Source organism: Branchiostoma belcheri, unplaced genomic scaffold, assembly GCF_001625305.1.
Source record: "Branchiostoma belcheri isolate BF01 breed outbred unplaced genomic scaffold, Haploidv18h27 scaffold60, whole genome shotgun sequence".
NCBI lineage: Eukaryota > Metazoa > Chordata > Leptocardii > Amphioxiformes > Branchiostomatidae > Branchiostoma > Branchiostoma belcheri.
Window position 1 is genome coordinate 1,087,325 of NW_017804243.1, and position 14,988 is coordinate 1,102,312.

Here is a 14,988-nt window from a genome sequence, read left to right on the forward strand (position 1 = left end):
CCGAGGGACCACGTGGGCAGGGCCTGAAACGTTGTTGTTTACCTGGAGCTGACCAATCAGCGTTGAATATTCCAGAGATATATCTTACGTATTCGATAAACATAAGATTACTGCAACAAAAAGATGTTTGTTTTCTTTCATGGATTGCAATAAATATCTGGTTCCTAACTGTGATATACTAGTAGTTTTGTCTTATGAAAAAAAAAAACTATGCAGTACTGATAGTAACCGATGGGGGCGCTTTTGAACCGTGAGCCGCTATTCAGTCGTTTTGTCAGTTTTTCAGTGAGTTTGCCCATCAGCTTGATAAAATCGCTTTACGGTTGGCCGCGCGCCCAACATCCAGCCTCCGCGGAGGGGGCACTAGCTAGAGGACCACTAAAGCCACGGACGGCAGCGTTTTCGTTACACATCAAGTCCTTGATCACATTTGCAAGAAAATATAAAACTTTCTAAGCGCCCAGTCAACTACATTGTATGTTTCAGTAATAAGGAAAGCAACAGAGTTGTGTGATAGCAAGGAGCTTCAACAAGTCATTGGTCATACTACACAGTAACGCCACTAGACTACAAAAGAAACAATTCTCTCTTTTTTATTGCAAGGGCGTACGAACTATATAGCATTTTATAATACCTCCTCCATTGTGTATGTAAAAATCAGTTTCATATATCTCTAACTATGGAAATAAACTGCACATTGCACCAAACTTAATCACAGAAATAATTACAGAATTACGTATGTTACATGCTTCCATCATGGTGTAAAAAAAACTAAATTCATGAATTACTTGTAAATTCAGTCATCATCATTATGCACAAGCAATAGTTTTCAATGATGTGAGCATGCAACCAAAGGTAAAAAAAAATATTTTTTTGTGAAAAGTATCAAAACCTAATATGCATTTTGAGACATACATGTCTTACATGTCTGTATCACCCAAAACAAAGTGTTAAGTTTCAATGGTTTCAAACATAACCACTTTTCTGCTGTAGTCAAAATGTGGAAAACTAAAAAAAAAGAAAGAAAAAGTAACCTTTTACAACAATCTGAAATATTCTGTGCAAAATATTCAGTGCATAAACTTGAATGACAACCGAGTGAATAATACAAAATATCTATAATGAAATCTGACAGATGGAATACAGCTTTTTAATTACAAACCCTTTCCTTGTCCTGTAACATTCCTGCCCACATAGATACATTTCCACTGGTACAAATAAAATCATTGCAACACCAGCACTAGTGTACATTGTAATAGTGGTCTGGTATCTAGAAAATCATATTTATCAATCCTCAATTCCTCACCAACAATTTTTCCTAATCACTACCTAAAATTTTCAATAATGCATAGTTCATCATGCAAATAATAAATCAATCAATCAAACCAATCAATAGCTGCACACTGTATTCTTATTACTGCATAGGTCTACAAAACAATACATCAATGTACAACAATACATACATATTGCAAACCTTGATTGCATATACAGTATCTGGCCAATGAAAGCCTTCATAAACAACTGTGTTGTTACATAGAAAAGGTGACATTCAGCATTTAGGCTCTCCATTTAAATATCGTATCCTATTTGTAATGAATACCATGTCTTCAACACTGTCACAAGTGTTATAAATTTAAAGTTTGTTGCGGCTTTAGCACGAAGATATTCTTCACCCTACATAATGTAGATTAAGTTCTGTAGCCTTTTTGAGGCTGTAGCGGCAATGGGTTGTTGATCCACTGTGTCAGGGCATGGTATTGGAGGGTGCAGCCCATCCCTCTACTTCCACTGCCTTTGACCTCCTAAACTAAAGTCAGGTACCCATTTTACACCTGGGTGAACTGAAGTTGTGTCAACCACCTTTCCCAAGAACACAACATCCAACCAGGAATTTAAGAAATCGAACGTGTGACTTCTTGATTTTGAATCCGCTTGTCTTTATAATAGCTACTTGGTCATCTCATCCCAGAAGAATTCTTAGTAATACTTATCCACCCACTGGTCATATGGATTTGTTTGTTCTACATTTAAAGCAGCAGCAATAGATCACAAGATCTCGCACTGATTCATACAGATTCTGTGGTGTCTGCTATACATGTATGAAAAATGTTACCACCAGTGCATAACATAGTAAAACGTTGAACTTAATTCCAACACATAATTTACAGAGAGATAAAATTTTCAACCACTGTCACCTTCATCGGGATAATCAATGACCAATCACTTCACAACGTGATCTCGCGAGAATTACGGTTTACAAACACGTGACCTTATTCACACGAGACTTTACTGATACGTGACGTAAGCAGTTGATCAAAAGTGCCAGGGAGTTTATATCGTTGTGAAGTGATTGGTCATTAATTATCCTGATGAAGGCGACAGTGGTCGCTGAAAATTTGATCTCTCTGTAAATTGTGTGTTGGAATAAAGTTCAAAGTTTTACTATGATTACTACCAACACAGATTAACTTTCATGATAACCCGTGCATAACATTAGACACTGAAATTGCAAGCTGGAATCTTTGAAGAACATCCTTGTCAGAGTCGTGCTTTCACTGGGATGACTTGCACTGTCGTCTTGAGGTCAGGTACCGCAATGAAGATTTCTAAAGAACAATTGACAGAACAGAACAATGAATTGTGGACCGTTTTCTGCAATCACAGGCTCAGCATATTATGATAATTTATAGAAGTCATGTTGGTGCAAACTTTTCAGACAGTAAACATGTTTTAATTCTCATCTGTGAATAGTTTCATCAGGTTGGTAAGACACTGAGTAAAGAGACTCTTTTTACACAACCAAGTCTTTTATTCAGCCGATGTTTTGGTTCTTATAACCCCATTCGCCCACAATACTTCCCTGCTACCCATGTTACAGTTCATTCTCTGCTATGTTTATATCCAAAAGTAAAGAATGTACTATATATAGCAAACATTCGTAGATATGATACCTTTATTAAAGGTATGAAAAATATGAAAATTTTCTCACCTATTTGTTTGGATAACGATAAGACCTCTTCTTGGACAGGTAGGAACAGCACATCTCCATTACTGGAACAACATGAACATAGTAAGCCATTAATGTAAGCAGCAAATAGAAAAAAATCTGCTTTATAAGGTCAGCAAAGATTTGACTATTCCAACGGTAAATTTCAGTGACAGGAACAAGATTGAGTTCCAATTATAGAGAAAATATTGCTCAGACTAAGAGATTCTGGAAAGTTGTCTTTTAAACCATGTGATCATCAAGTTATATGGCACAAGACTGTTATATTCAAATGAATATACAGAGACAAGCATGCATAGAATAATACAGAAACTGGATTTTTTTTCTGTTCTTTACCTTTTGAATCTCTTGACTGCTCCCACAGAAACAAAGCTAGTGATGGAGTTGCCCAGCATGTCTAATGACAGGATCTCAAATCTCTCTGCATGTCCTGGAGTAAACATCAGAGCAATATTGGTGACAAAGTTTCTAGATATATATCGAGATATACAGAGGGTAACTTTTTGAAATGTAAAACAATCATATGATAGTACTGAAACCATTAAAATCCCTTTTTTTTATTTTTGCATTTAGAGGACTGAAATAAGTAATGTTAATCTAGTAATCAAGATTTAATATATATATATAGATCAGCTCTATTATGTGTACAGTACTGTAGTTTTAATATATTATTATTAGAGCTGTGTACCGATACGCAGTACCGATACTGTACCGGAAAAATTGATTAGGTACAGGTCCAAAATACCTACTCCCTCAGTACCGGTACTGTACCTAAACAATTTCACACCAATTTTATGCCTATTTGTGACCTCAAATGTGTATAAAGGTGGTTAACAATGGGTCCCTGTGTAAGGACAGCGTGTTCATGAAAACAAAACACTTAGTTTTGCCTATATTTTATCTGAGCATTCGCCATAAACAAAGAATAAACCTTAACTATCAAGTTTATTTATGTTTTTTGTTATTGAAGGAGTTCAGAAGACCATATAAATTGGTCGAATTGTTCAGGTACAGGTTCAGGTCCGGACCTGTACCTAAACCTGTGTACCTGTACCTGTACCTGTACCTAAAATTTGTTTAGGTACACAGCTCTAATTATTATCAATTTTTTTTACAGGTACACAGCATCATCATCATCATCATGCCTCCGGATTATCTAATCCAATGGGGTACACTTGATAAAGTTACTCCAGTATGTCCTATCCCTCATAGCAGACAACAATGCAAACCCTGCGAGACCAGCGTCTCTCTCTAACATAGACAAAAATGTAGTATAAGGCCGTCCCACTCTACGTCTCCCAGTGGGAAGCCACTGTACACAGCAGTCCAAACAAATTTCATATCAGACTGTACCATTAGAGAGAAGGGTAGCTGCCATGTCCTGTGCACCCCTGGTCAGCTGCTGTGTGGTGCTGCCTCGGGCATCATCTGAGGAGACTGTCAGCAGATACTGGCACATGATCTGAAAAATGAAGAGATGCTAACAATGTGACATTAACTCTCATAATTCTGAAATTATCAATACTGGGAATATTTATGACAGTTGACAGTATGTAGGAAAACCTGGAGAGGGTGTGTGCTTTGAAATTTATTCAGGAGTTGCTGTGACCAAATAGAACTACTTTTCAAAAGTCATTGTAGAAAATTGGCAGCAAGCATGCATTTTACAATTCTTTATCTTACCAATTTGATTTCGTGTTATAAAAATGGCTCAAAATCATGTCAGTGAAACATGTATCCAGTTCAAAGCTGTCTGTTCCATTCTACGTACACAAGGCACATCATAACAATATGTTTTCCTTCCGTAAACAGAACTGACCAATCAGGACATTCCGTATAGAAATGCTTCTTGCCCATTGGCCCTTGCTCTCCAGTACCAAATATGGTCATGCAAAGTCAACATCTGATCACAAACTTACCCAGTATCCCAAGAGGAATGGGGAGAACATCTCGTACAGAAAACTCTGAAGCTTCTTCCCTGAGACAGAAACTCTCACAGAACCTCCTTCCTCCTCAAGTACATGGACTCTGCACAGATACTGCACTGCTGTGTCAAAGTCCTATAGGTAAGAACAGGTACAAGAGAGATATTTGAGAAAAAGTAGCCAGGTCTTCAAATTTTGCTGCATTCAATGACAAAAAAAATTCCCACACAGAAAGAAGTTTCACATCAATGTAAAACTGTGGAATATAAGATTTAAAGACAAATTTATACTAGTACAATCTACATGTACATGTACTTTGTTGATCTAAGAACAATCAGAGAATTAAGAGTCGACGTACCTGTTTGTCTTGTCCTGGCATGAAGATGAAATCTTTCTCCAGTGTCCTTCTGAGGAACATGAATATTCTGAACATCTCATCTGAAAGTAAGGAGAACAATTATCATTACTGAAATATACAACTTGCAGATTCCAAAACTGGACCTCAATAAAATAAAGTTTAATGCAAGCTCACTTGTATACATGAGTGTTGTGCATGCATGAAGCTGTATATAGCAATGATCATTGCTCAATGGTCATGAATCAATATTTAATCACATTGTATTCTACAACAAAATACCAATTATAATACAAACAGCTTTTATTAAAGCTTTACTGTCTATTGGATTTTACCAAGACTTTTGGCCAGAATTCTAGTTCCAGTTCATATTACACAATGTATTCTGCTAACTTAACCTTATGCTAGGGTAGCCTTTTGGCACCAAATTTGTATTTAATTTAGTTTATGGGATGGCCTGGCAGCAGGGAGATGGTTAAAGACAAATGGCTGTTCATCTTGAAATCAGCAACAACAAACAAGCAAAGAAACAAACAAACAAACGTGATTACAACAACCTCTTGTTTTGGTCCCGTCCCCGCTAAGCGCCATCAGGACGAGCGCGACCCTCACGAACACGTGGAGGAGCTGGTTGGTTCCCGTGACGACCATCAGCCGCACCTCGGCCTCCTCCATCACCCGGTGTTTCCTCGCCATCCCGGTCTCCATCTTGGGTCGCGTCTGCGGCGGGAGGTTCAAGGTCACCTTGGCATTGTCTCCAAGGGCGACGACGTGGTGATGAAGTTCTAGTGCAGACTTGACGACACTGCTGGGGTCTTCTTTAGCTGTGAAGTTGGACACAAGTAATATCAAGCCGCAGGCATCAGAGTTTGAGAAAAAGTAGCCAGGTCTTCAAATTCTCTCTTACACAAGTAAGAGAGATAATTAAACTAGAAAGGTAATATTTAGAAAGCAACTAGTATTTCATGTACATAATGTTTACTACTGCTGCTTTGTTTATTCTTTAGTAATACCTAAACACATTACATTTAAAATATGTGGTGACACAAGTTCAACTCTGCCCTGCCACTTGCTACATAATGTTGTCCTACACCATGGGTGTCTGCTACAGCACCAGTTACCATGGTGACATCTATCTGGTTTGGAGAAGAAGGAGAAGAGCAAAAAAATGTTTCCCTTCTGCAAAAGCAGAGCCTTTCAGTTACAAATGACTAGAAGTTCAAAACTAACCTACATTTGTACTTGTATAGTTTAACTACATGTGCATGTACAAATGTAATAAACTGTGTGTTCTATATAATATATCTTATCAAGAACATTTTCTGTACAAAATAAAATAACTAACCAAGGAAAAGAGCTTTCTAACAAGTAAATCTAATGAAAGAACCATCAAAGGTGTCATTCTACCTGGCCAATCAACAAAAGCCCCAAGACCGACTGCTTGCTTCTTCAACCAAACTACCTCGTTCACAAGCTTCCCTAATCTCAGTCCCTGAGGATGCTGGGAGAGGACTGCAGCGACCAGGGACCAGGGTGAGATGACCATGTGCTTCTGCTGGGCGAGGATGACTTGGTAGGCGAGGTGTTGGACAAAGGTCTGCTCCTCACTGGTGAACATGGACATGTGCCTGGGAGTAAAAAAAACATTGAAAACACATTGAAAATCTCAGTATTAATGGCACATTGAGATTGAGAAATGTAACAACACGTATCCATTGTCATGTGTGAAGACATTTTTAATGTTGACACGAAATGTCATTTTGGGTTAAAGGCATCCAATGCAACTTCATGGAGGCAAAATAGAAAATCTGTCTGATATTGACATTTACATGTATTGCCATTTCTTAGCACATTTTTAGCACGTCATCATTTCATACAAATTGCCCCAAAACGAGCTAATCTGTGTTTTATTATGTTTTAATTTACTACAACCAATAAATAGCTAGAACCAGCCTATGATATCATACAAGCGACCATTTTCATATGCTATGGGATAGTATGGGTTCAACTTACTTCTTTTAGAATATTGACTTGAAAAATCATGTTTTGTGCCTTGCAATGACTTTGGGTGTTATTTTCACATGCTTTATCTAATAGCTTTACCTATCTAAGAAAATACAACTTCCAACAGCACATAAAAGAATTTCCAACACACAGGCCTGTCCTTGGTGCTGAACATCATTGACACACAGGCCTGTCCTTGGTGCTGAACATCATTGACACACAGACCTGTCCTTGGTGCTGAACACCATCTACACAAAGTATTTCTGTCCTTTCAGATGTACATAAAACCCACCTCGGGTGCAGGCCATGGACACTGCGGTCAATTCTCCCCTCTGCCAGCTTCCTAACAGACAACGGTTCCCCGAAACAGACGTGAATGCTGCCATAATCCTCCTGCAGGACACTACGAGCCTTCACTAGGCCCTGGAAGAAACAAAAGAATGCATGGTTTAATATAAATCACTTTATATTTGTGGTAGCAAAATTTCACAGTCTGAGAAAAATAAACATGTTGGTAGAACTTTATGTGCCACTTGCTACGTACATAATGTAATCCAATACCACAGTGTCTGCTACAGCACCAGTTACCATGGTGACAGACATCTGGTTCGTGGTCATTAACCTCATTTGTTTGAAATGGAAGAAGGAAGGAACAGAGCAAAAACAGTATGTATTCCCTCTGCAAAGGTAAACCTGATGTCTTCAGTCTCTGCGTCACTTTTAAAGACCTTTTTTAAGTTAATAGGAAGTAGTACCAGTAGTAAAAAGGTCCTGTTCCACTCTATGCAGAGCATAGGGGTGGTGCCCTTCTCCATTCCCATAGCCCTTGGGCAACACACAGTTGTGCAAGGCACTACAGCAGGGGGCTAGTCTGCTTGTAGTGCTATGTGATTGACCTTCCCATACTCTTTCTCATATGTGCTGAGTGCTAAGTAGAGAAAGAAGTGTATACCATTTTTAAAGTCTTTGGTATGACCCGGCCAGGGTTTGAACTCACGACCTCCCGGTTACAAAGCGAGCGCTCTACCAATTGAGCTATTGCACCAGTAGTACATGTAGCTAAAAGTATTTATTCAAAAAACAAGTCAATGACTGCCTGTAAGATTGCATGAAACATTTAGACAACTTACTGAAGTGGACTCCTTTGGTTTGGGGATCCCCAGCAGTTCCCTGGCGTACAGTGTTTCCTCCAGGCGCCGGTCGTAGCTGATACTGATGGGGACGACGGTGATGTCGTACACAGAGCCAATCAGGAACGGTTCAATAGCAGCTGACAGGAGACCTGTAAACATATACAAACAGTGATGTCAACAGCAAATATTATGGTATATTTGTCACATGTACATAAGGTGAAATGTCAGTGACTGGATGGAAGAAGATTGAAACACAATAGACTTGAAAATTTTATTCCAATTGTACCAGTATTTAGGGCTCAAAATACTGGGTGTATATGCACTTTTGTGCACCCAAAATTGGAGCTGTACATCTAATTTAGACTGCGTGGGGGCAGGGGACATACTGGTAATATATATTTGTGTAGGATTAGATGAATAAAAATACCATCATTGTAATTGTGTCATAAAGTATAATAAAACCTTTGTTGTGTTATACATTAACTGTTTAGAATTTCGAAGTGAGCTGTAGCACGCATGAATCAGATTTAATCTCCAAAAAGAGGCAGTAAGTTTTATGACTAAATTGTTTTGCTAGCATTATACTTTATTCAATGTTGTACTAATTTCTGTGCTCTTAGAAGAAGTCAAACATTATCATTGTAACAATGTGAAAAAGATATGGGACGTATTTCATTCTATAAGATGTAAATAGACCTACCAAACTTTGGTGAGAGTGATTTTGAGGTGCGACTCCTGGTCCCCTCCACAAAGAACTCCATGGGTGAGTCCCCGTTCCGTATCAGTGTCTGCACGTATTCCGTGAACACTGCCCAGTACAGCCTGTCGGAACCAAACGACCTCCGCATGAAGAACGCTCCGCAGTTTCTCAGCAGAGTTCCCACGAACTTCATCGCCATAAAATCTGCATAAGGAATGCAATAGACTGTTGTTTGACAAGGAAACAGGAATAATGGATGCTTCTGCTTTCATTTCAGTATACAGTACAGTATTGACTGTCACGCACTTCACCAAGTTGTCCTGTCACTACATAACCTCCTTGATTTCCTCATTGACTCCCACTACAATGTAGTAGCTGTCAGCTACTTTGAATCTGGTGTATTTTAAAGCTAAAAGGCTGTTATACTGGCTATACTACATATACTATGACAGCTAGTCTCCAATCAACTTCTATGGTATCTAAACCAGGCCTCTAGCCAGCACCAGTTTTTCTGTCAATAGCAGGAACTCTATGGCATGTGACGGAAGAACGTTCAAACCAATCCGTCAACCTTGATGAAAATTGAAAAAAAATCTTTGCCTTTTAAAATTAGGATTTTAAAGGTGTAAGAATACAAAATTTGCCCCCGGACCCCCCTAGATTGTGAGCACTCTCCCCCCAAGGTCTGATTACAGTATGACCCTGGGCTGACAGAAAAAGATTTCCATGCAGCTGGATAGAGCCCTGAATATAAAATGTCAAGAATACACCTTAAATCATTAAAATGTAAAATGTAAAATAAATGTAGCAAAAGTCATTGGACTCACCAGCACCAGCAGCAATGACAGGCAGGGGAAAGTCGTAACAGTAGGCGACATAAGACAGCATGAGGAAGTCGATGTAGCTGCGATGGGAGGGCAGCAGCAGAACAGGCTGGTCCTTCGACATCTTAGCCAGCTGGAAAGAGAGAATTTCGGTATTTCAAAATATTTACTCCATAATATTAGTTTTTTTCTTGAATTTAGGACACCAGTTCATATGTTTGACTGGTACAGTTTTACAGGATTCCAATATCCAGTAACTTGATCGCATAAACTTTAGACTGACAACAATCATGACCCCTTCTTTCAGATTTATGTATAGCCTGCCAGACAACTTTATCCATCATGAATATAGACAAAGTGAATTCTATGAGTATGCAGGGTCCAAGATATGCACTCTCACTGGGCAAGTCATGTTTTCTGTAAAAGACTTATTGGAAATGCTGGGCAACCTGAGAAAAACAGGGATTAAAAAAATACAACGTCAGAACAACGGCCAACCTTTTCAAGGTGATCCCCATTGACGTAGATTTTCTTGTACAGGGTCTTGAAGATTTTGTTGAGGAAGTAGGCAAAGAACCTGATGGACCTCATCCTCAGGTTGTGTCCCATCTCCTGTACCATGGCGCGGGCCTGAGATAGCAACTCATCTTCTGATTGGTCAGTCTCTGTAGCCAGCTAGTAAGAGGTTAAAAGTTACAACAAGTTCAATGATAGCACCAATTTTTGCATCATTACATAATTTATCATCATACTAAGTGACAAAGAACATATCAGCCTGCTTGAAATTTGCAATTCTAACTTTCATATAATTATAGTATTTCATAGCACATGCTCCATTGATTATGAAAAACTTGATTACACAACAATCATTGTCGTATCCATACAATGTATGGCAACTTGTACATGAATGGAAGTTGAACTATATATATTGACAAATCAACAATGTAAGCATGAAGATCTAAGGTCCAATTTCTAGTTGTGTAACAGTTAAAATTCCAACATCCTACTTCCGGAAAATCTCAATACATGTAGTAGCTAAAAGAAGCAAACCATACAAAATCAAATCAAAGTTGTTCCTAGAGAATTCTTTCATCAGTGACAAGTTTTTGAAGGGTAAGAGTACTAACCTCCAAATTTTCTATGAATATCAGTCCATCTTGTTCATGGAGTGACTTGCATTCTCTAAGAACTGTAACTTAATAATATGTGACAAATGAATCTCTTCAACCAAATGAAAGTTATCCATATCATACAGTACCCAAATCCATCCCTACCTGTTCAATGACACTCAGCACCCGTGTAGAATTCAGCACGTCTTCCTTGACCTTCTCAGGAGTTCGAGGTTTACAGTGTTTGTACCGCGGCGGGTCGTACGTCTCCATGGAGAAGCCCAGGTCACTGTACAGCCGCTTCCCCTCCAGGATGTCCTCATACTCAGGTCTGCTCATGGTTCTGATTATCACTTCTACAGGGTCATGGGCCTGAAAAGGCAGCAAGGAGGTTGAATACAAGCCCGGTCTGTGGACATTATGCAAATTGGGGGGTAACTGACACGTCAATGTGAAGTTGAAACTTCACACCTGAGGCAAACATCGTTGAAAGGGCAGTAATCCTGTCCTGTTTCCTTTTGATTTTAAACCTCTTTGGCATAAGCGAATCTTTAAATGTACTTTCATAGTGCAATATACTTAATGTAATTTACAGAAGGCACAAATCAGCCTTTGGCTGCAATGAATTTTTTACCAATAAACTATTATTGATTGATTGGTTGGTTGATTAGTTGATTGTTTGATTGATTGATTGATTGGAAAGGAAGTGATTTTAATCAGTTTTGGTTCACTGAAGAGCTATTCTTCCACTGGTTGCAACAGACAGCTGGTGCTATGTACTGAATCGATCCAATTGTATCATTCCATGAGACAGACAAGGTTTAAACTTTTTTTCTAATTACATGTATAACTTTTTGTAATACTTCATCATCAAGAAAGGGTCTGCATGGAGGGATTTTGACAATCCTTGGAAGTATTTTAGGAGGGTCTGCAACCCTTAATGGTATGTTCGGGGGAGAGATTTTGGACTGTTCCGTTGTAATTACTCATACTAGGCTGCCTTTTTTTTAGCAGATGTTACAAATTTCTATGAAATACAGTAAATACATTAGCTAAAGTACGTACAGTAAATACCCTGAGTTACCACAGCTAGGCTACCAACAGGGACAAAATACTGTGAAGTCAGGTCACCTCACAGAAGTAAGGCATGCAGACCAGGCTCAAAAACATAAAAACATGGGGGGGGGGCATGGGGGGATCTCTTTTCAGTTAACGTTACATCATATAGCACAATTCCAATTTCATACAAGAACAGGCTGCTGATCACTACGTGTACATGTAGAATTCTTTTTGGTAGCATGTGACATTTATTATATAAGTTGATAATGTGCAGTGACCTGGAAAAACTGGATACGCCAGGAAGGTTGGTAAATCTAATAAAGCAAGTTAGTTGTTGATAATTATTTTCTTTGCAAGCTTTGTTTAAGACAAATGCAAATAATTAATTCGTGGATAAATGTTCCGAAAACACATTTGGTCATAATCAATCTCATAGGCTCTGTAGCTAATGACATTAACTGTACATATAGCTGGACACACCCATATCACCATGAGAATGACCTGGGGGCGTGAGACACACATTATATTTGTCAAAGACAGTAAACTGCTCACCCTCAATGATTCAAGTGCAGCGGTGACAAGTAGCAGTGGACGTGCTGAAATCTGTGCTGCAGCACGCAGTGATCCAATTAAACATCAGCGTGTGTGATTGGACAAACATCAAGACAAGCAAACATCGTACCACTAGCAACACCCATGGGCGGGTCTGTTTGAAAACCCGGAAGTGCTCGCTTCACTCTCAAATATTGCCGATCTCCCTGCACGTTCAAAATTTCTCCGAGCAAAATTTTGCCTCAACGTTATATGATCCAACATACAGCTATAGAGCTCTATGTCACACAACAATTCAGCTATATAAAGGAGAACAGTCGTAAAGAAATGTCGACCCACATTGCCTGTTTTCAGAAGGACGCCATCTTGCACATGTGACTTAGGCTATTCTACTAAAAAATAGGGGTGGTGGAACATGCATGTACCATTATAAGCAAGTAGGAAAAGAAATACAAAAGATATCACCGATGCAATATATAACCATAGTCTTTAAGATCTTAGTTTTGGTAATATTATATGGTTTAAAAGTATTTGTTGGAGAGCACAGCAATGTGAAATATATAATTGTCCCCTTCTAAAATTATTTGACTAACCCATACTTGCCCCACATGTAGCCTAGGGATGCTAGGCTTGGAGCTAGGCTACATTCAGGAATCAGGATGTGTACATATTGTCATGTAATGTAAACGTGTGCAGATGTTTCAAAATAGGGCTTAGGTAGTTGCTGATTGCAAGAATGAGACTATTGAGTATTTTGGATACTTTAGTGGTTGTCTTGTATTTTTCAAGACCTTCACTTTGTAAAAAAAAGGATGCACAGGTAAGTCAATTTTGTCATCAGAACATACTAGAATACTGCACTTGCGCAAAACCTGGATTTTTCTGGGGTTTTGTTGACTGTTTGGACAAGGTTGCATTAGAATTTTGCTAGTTGCAGACCTTGTTATCTTTTACGACACAACATTTAAAACGGTTAGATCTGCTGATCAGAAGTGATCGACCTGCTGAAGTGCTTTGCACAATGCATTATTTGTTTGTGCAGGCCCAGTATGTTCTGCAGTCATGCACATTGTTGAATATTTTCTATCTGTAGTTACTCTGGCATTACACCATGATCAATTTAGTCTTAGGATGTATGAGTTCCATCCTGGTTAGTTTACGTCCGCTCCCACAGTCGCTACCACCAACGACTGTGGGAGCGGACGTAAACTAACCAGGATGGAACCCAGGCTACCCCCTTGCAGGCCCTCATGTATGATCATTGATTATAGCTTTTAATGTACTTAATGGAAACTTCATCAATACATCATGTCAGGGTACTTTATTAATTAGTTTTGTTTGAATTGCAGAAATCATCCTTACAACTTCTGGAGAAAGAGAGCAAGAGGTTGGAGAAAACAGGATGCAAGTCCACCAAACAGGACCATGTCACCAATCTCAGGGTCAACAGAAAGGTACTAATTTAAAAACATCCTGTTACAATTTTTTGCATTAGTTTAGACAAGGACATTACTAGTATACAATGTCCTTAGTTTAGATAATAATTCTATTTCAAACTTGCATGTGCACAATAGCGCTTTCTGAAATTTAAAACTGGATTTAGATGCTGGAACATTAAATTTTTGGTACATTTCAAATTCACCCATCCATCCATCCATCCATCCATCCATCTATCCATCCATCCATCTATCCATCCATCCATCTATCCATTCATTCATTGAAATGTTTTCTCATTTAGGTATGATAAAAATAACATACAACACCATGCCCGTAGCCAGGGGGGGTTCGGAAGAACCCCCCCACAAGGCTCAAAGGTCCACTTTTTGGTCCACTTTTTATGTAAAGGTCCACTTTTTGGTCCACTTTTTATGTAAAGGTCCAAGATTTTTCTTGAAAAGATGGACTGGAATCGTAGAAAAACTGCTCCTTTTGTCATTGAATAAAAATTTATCTCTGATTTTTTCTTGGAAATCCTCTCAAAAATGCACGAAATGCCGTTTTAGAAGGTTCATTTTTCAAAATTTTCCGGGGGAGCATCGCCCCCGGACCCCCCTAGGAACCTCGCGCCTTCGGCGCTCGCCTCGCGCCTACGGCGCTCGAGGTCCCCTCAAGCAGTGGAAGAACCCCCCCCATTCAAAATCCTGGCTACGGGCATGCACTCATCACACTTGTAGGGTTTGAGTCCACTATGACTCGCCACGTGTCGCTGCAAGGATGTCAGGTGTGCAGTAGAATAGTCGCACTGGTCACATTTGTACGGTTTTTCTCCTGTATGTTTCCTCATGTGATGGGCTAGGTTAGTCTTGGCGGAGCACCTAAA

At 39.1% G+C, this 14,988-nt stretch overlaps 2 protein-coding genes across 2 annotated transcripts in view; one reads left to right on the top strand and one right to left on the bottom strand.

The window, feature by feature from the left end:
- Positions 1-3,339: 3,339 nt before the first annotated feature.
- Positions 3,340-13,046, bottom strand: LOC109482817 (dihydroxyacetone phosphate acyltransferase-like). Its single transcript, XM_019785660.1, has 13 exons — positions 12,669-13,046; positions 11,223-11,429; positions 10,447-10,623; positions 9,952-10,081; positions 9,125-9,328; positions 8,422-8,573; positions 7,584-7,714; positions 6,695-6,915; positions 5,845-6,111; positions 5,291-5,370; positions 4,927-5,067; positions 4,361-4,469; positions 3,340-3,437 (listed from the first exon to the last, which is right to left on the bottom strand). Exons 2-13 carry the CDS (start codon positions 11,394-11,396, stop codon positions 3,340-3,342), a joined length of 1,884 nt encoding a protein of 627 aa, XP_019641219.1. The 5' UTR covers positions 11,397-11,429; positions 12,669-13,046.
- Positions 13,047-13,271: 225 nt separating this feature from the next.
- The window catches only part of LOC109482801 (uncharacterized secreted protein ARB_06907-like), a 19,796-nt gene continuing 18,079 nt past the window's right edge, over positions 13,272-14,988 (top strand). Inside the window, exons 1-2 of the mRNA XM_019785641.1 lie at positions 13,272-13,488; positions 14,018-14,122. Coding sequence (XP_019641200.1) covers positions 13,405-13,488; positions 14,018-14,122 — 189 coding nt within the window. The 5' untranslated portion in view covers positions 13,272-13,404. The remainder of the gene's footprint in view (positions 13,489-14,017; positions 14,123-14,988) is intronic.

Bases quoted from the DNA above. Each gene is read 5' to 3' on its own strand.
- LOC109482817 (XM_019785660.1), bottom strand. From the start codon at position 11,396: ATGAGCAGACCTGAGTATGAGGACATCCTGGAGGGGAAGCGGCTGTAC. The intron at 8,574-9,124 runs GTAGGTCTATTT...ATATGTTTACAG, and splicing joins ATCACTCTCACCAAAGTTTG to GTCTCCTGTCAGCTGCTATT. The intron at 5,371-5,844 runs GTTGTTGTAATC...CCTTACTTTCAG, and splicing joins GGACGGGACCAAAACAAGAG to ATGAGATGTTCAGAATATTC.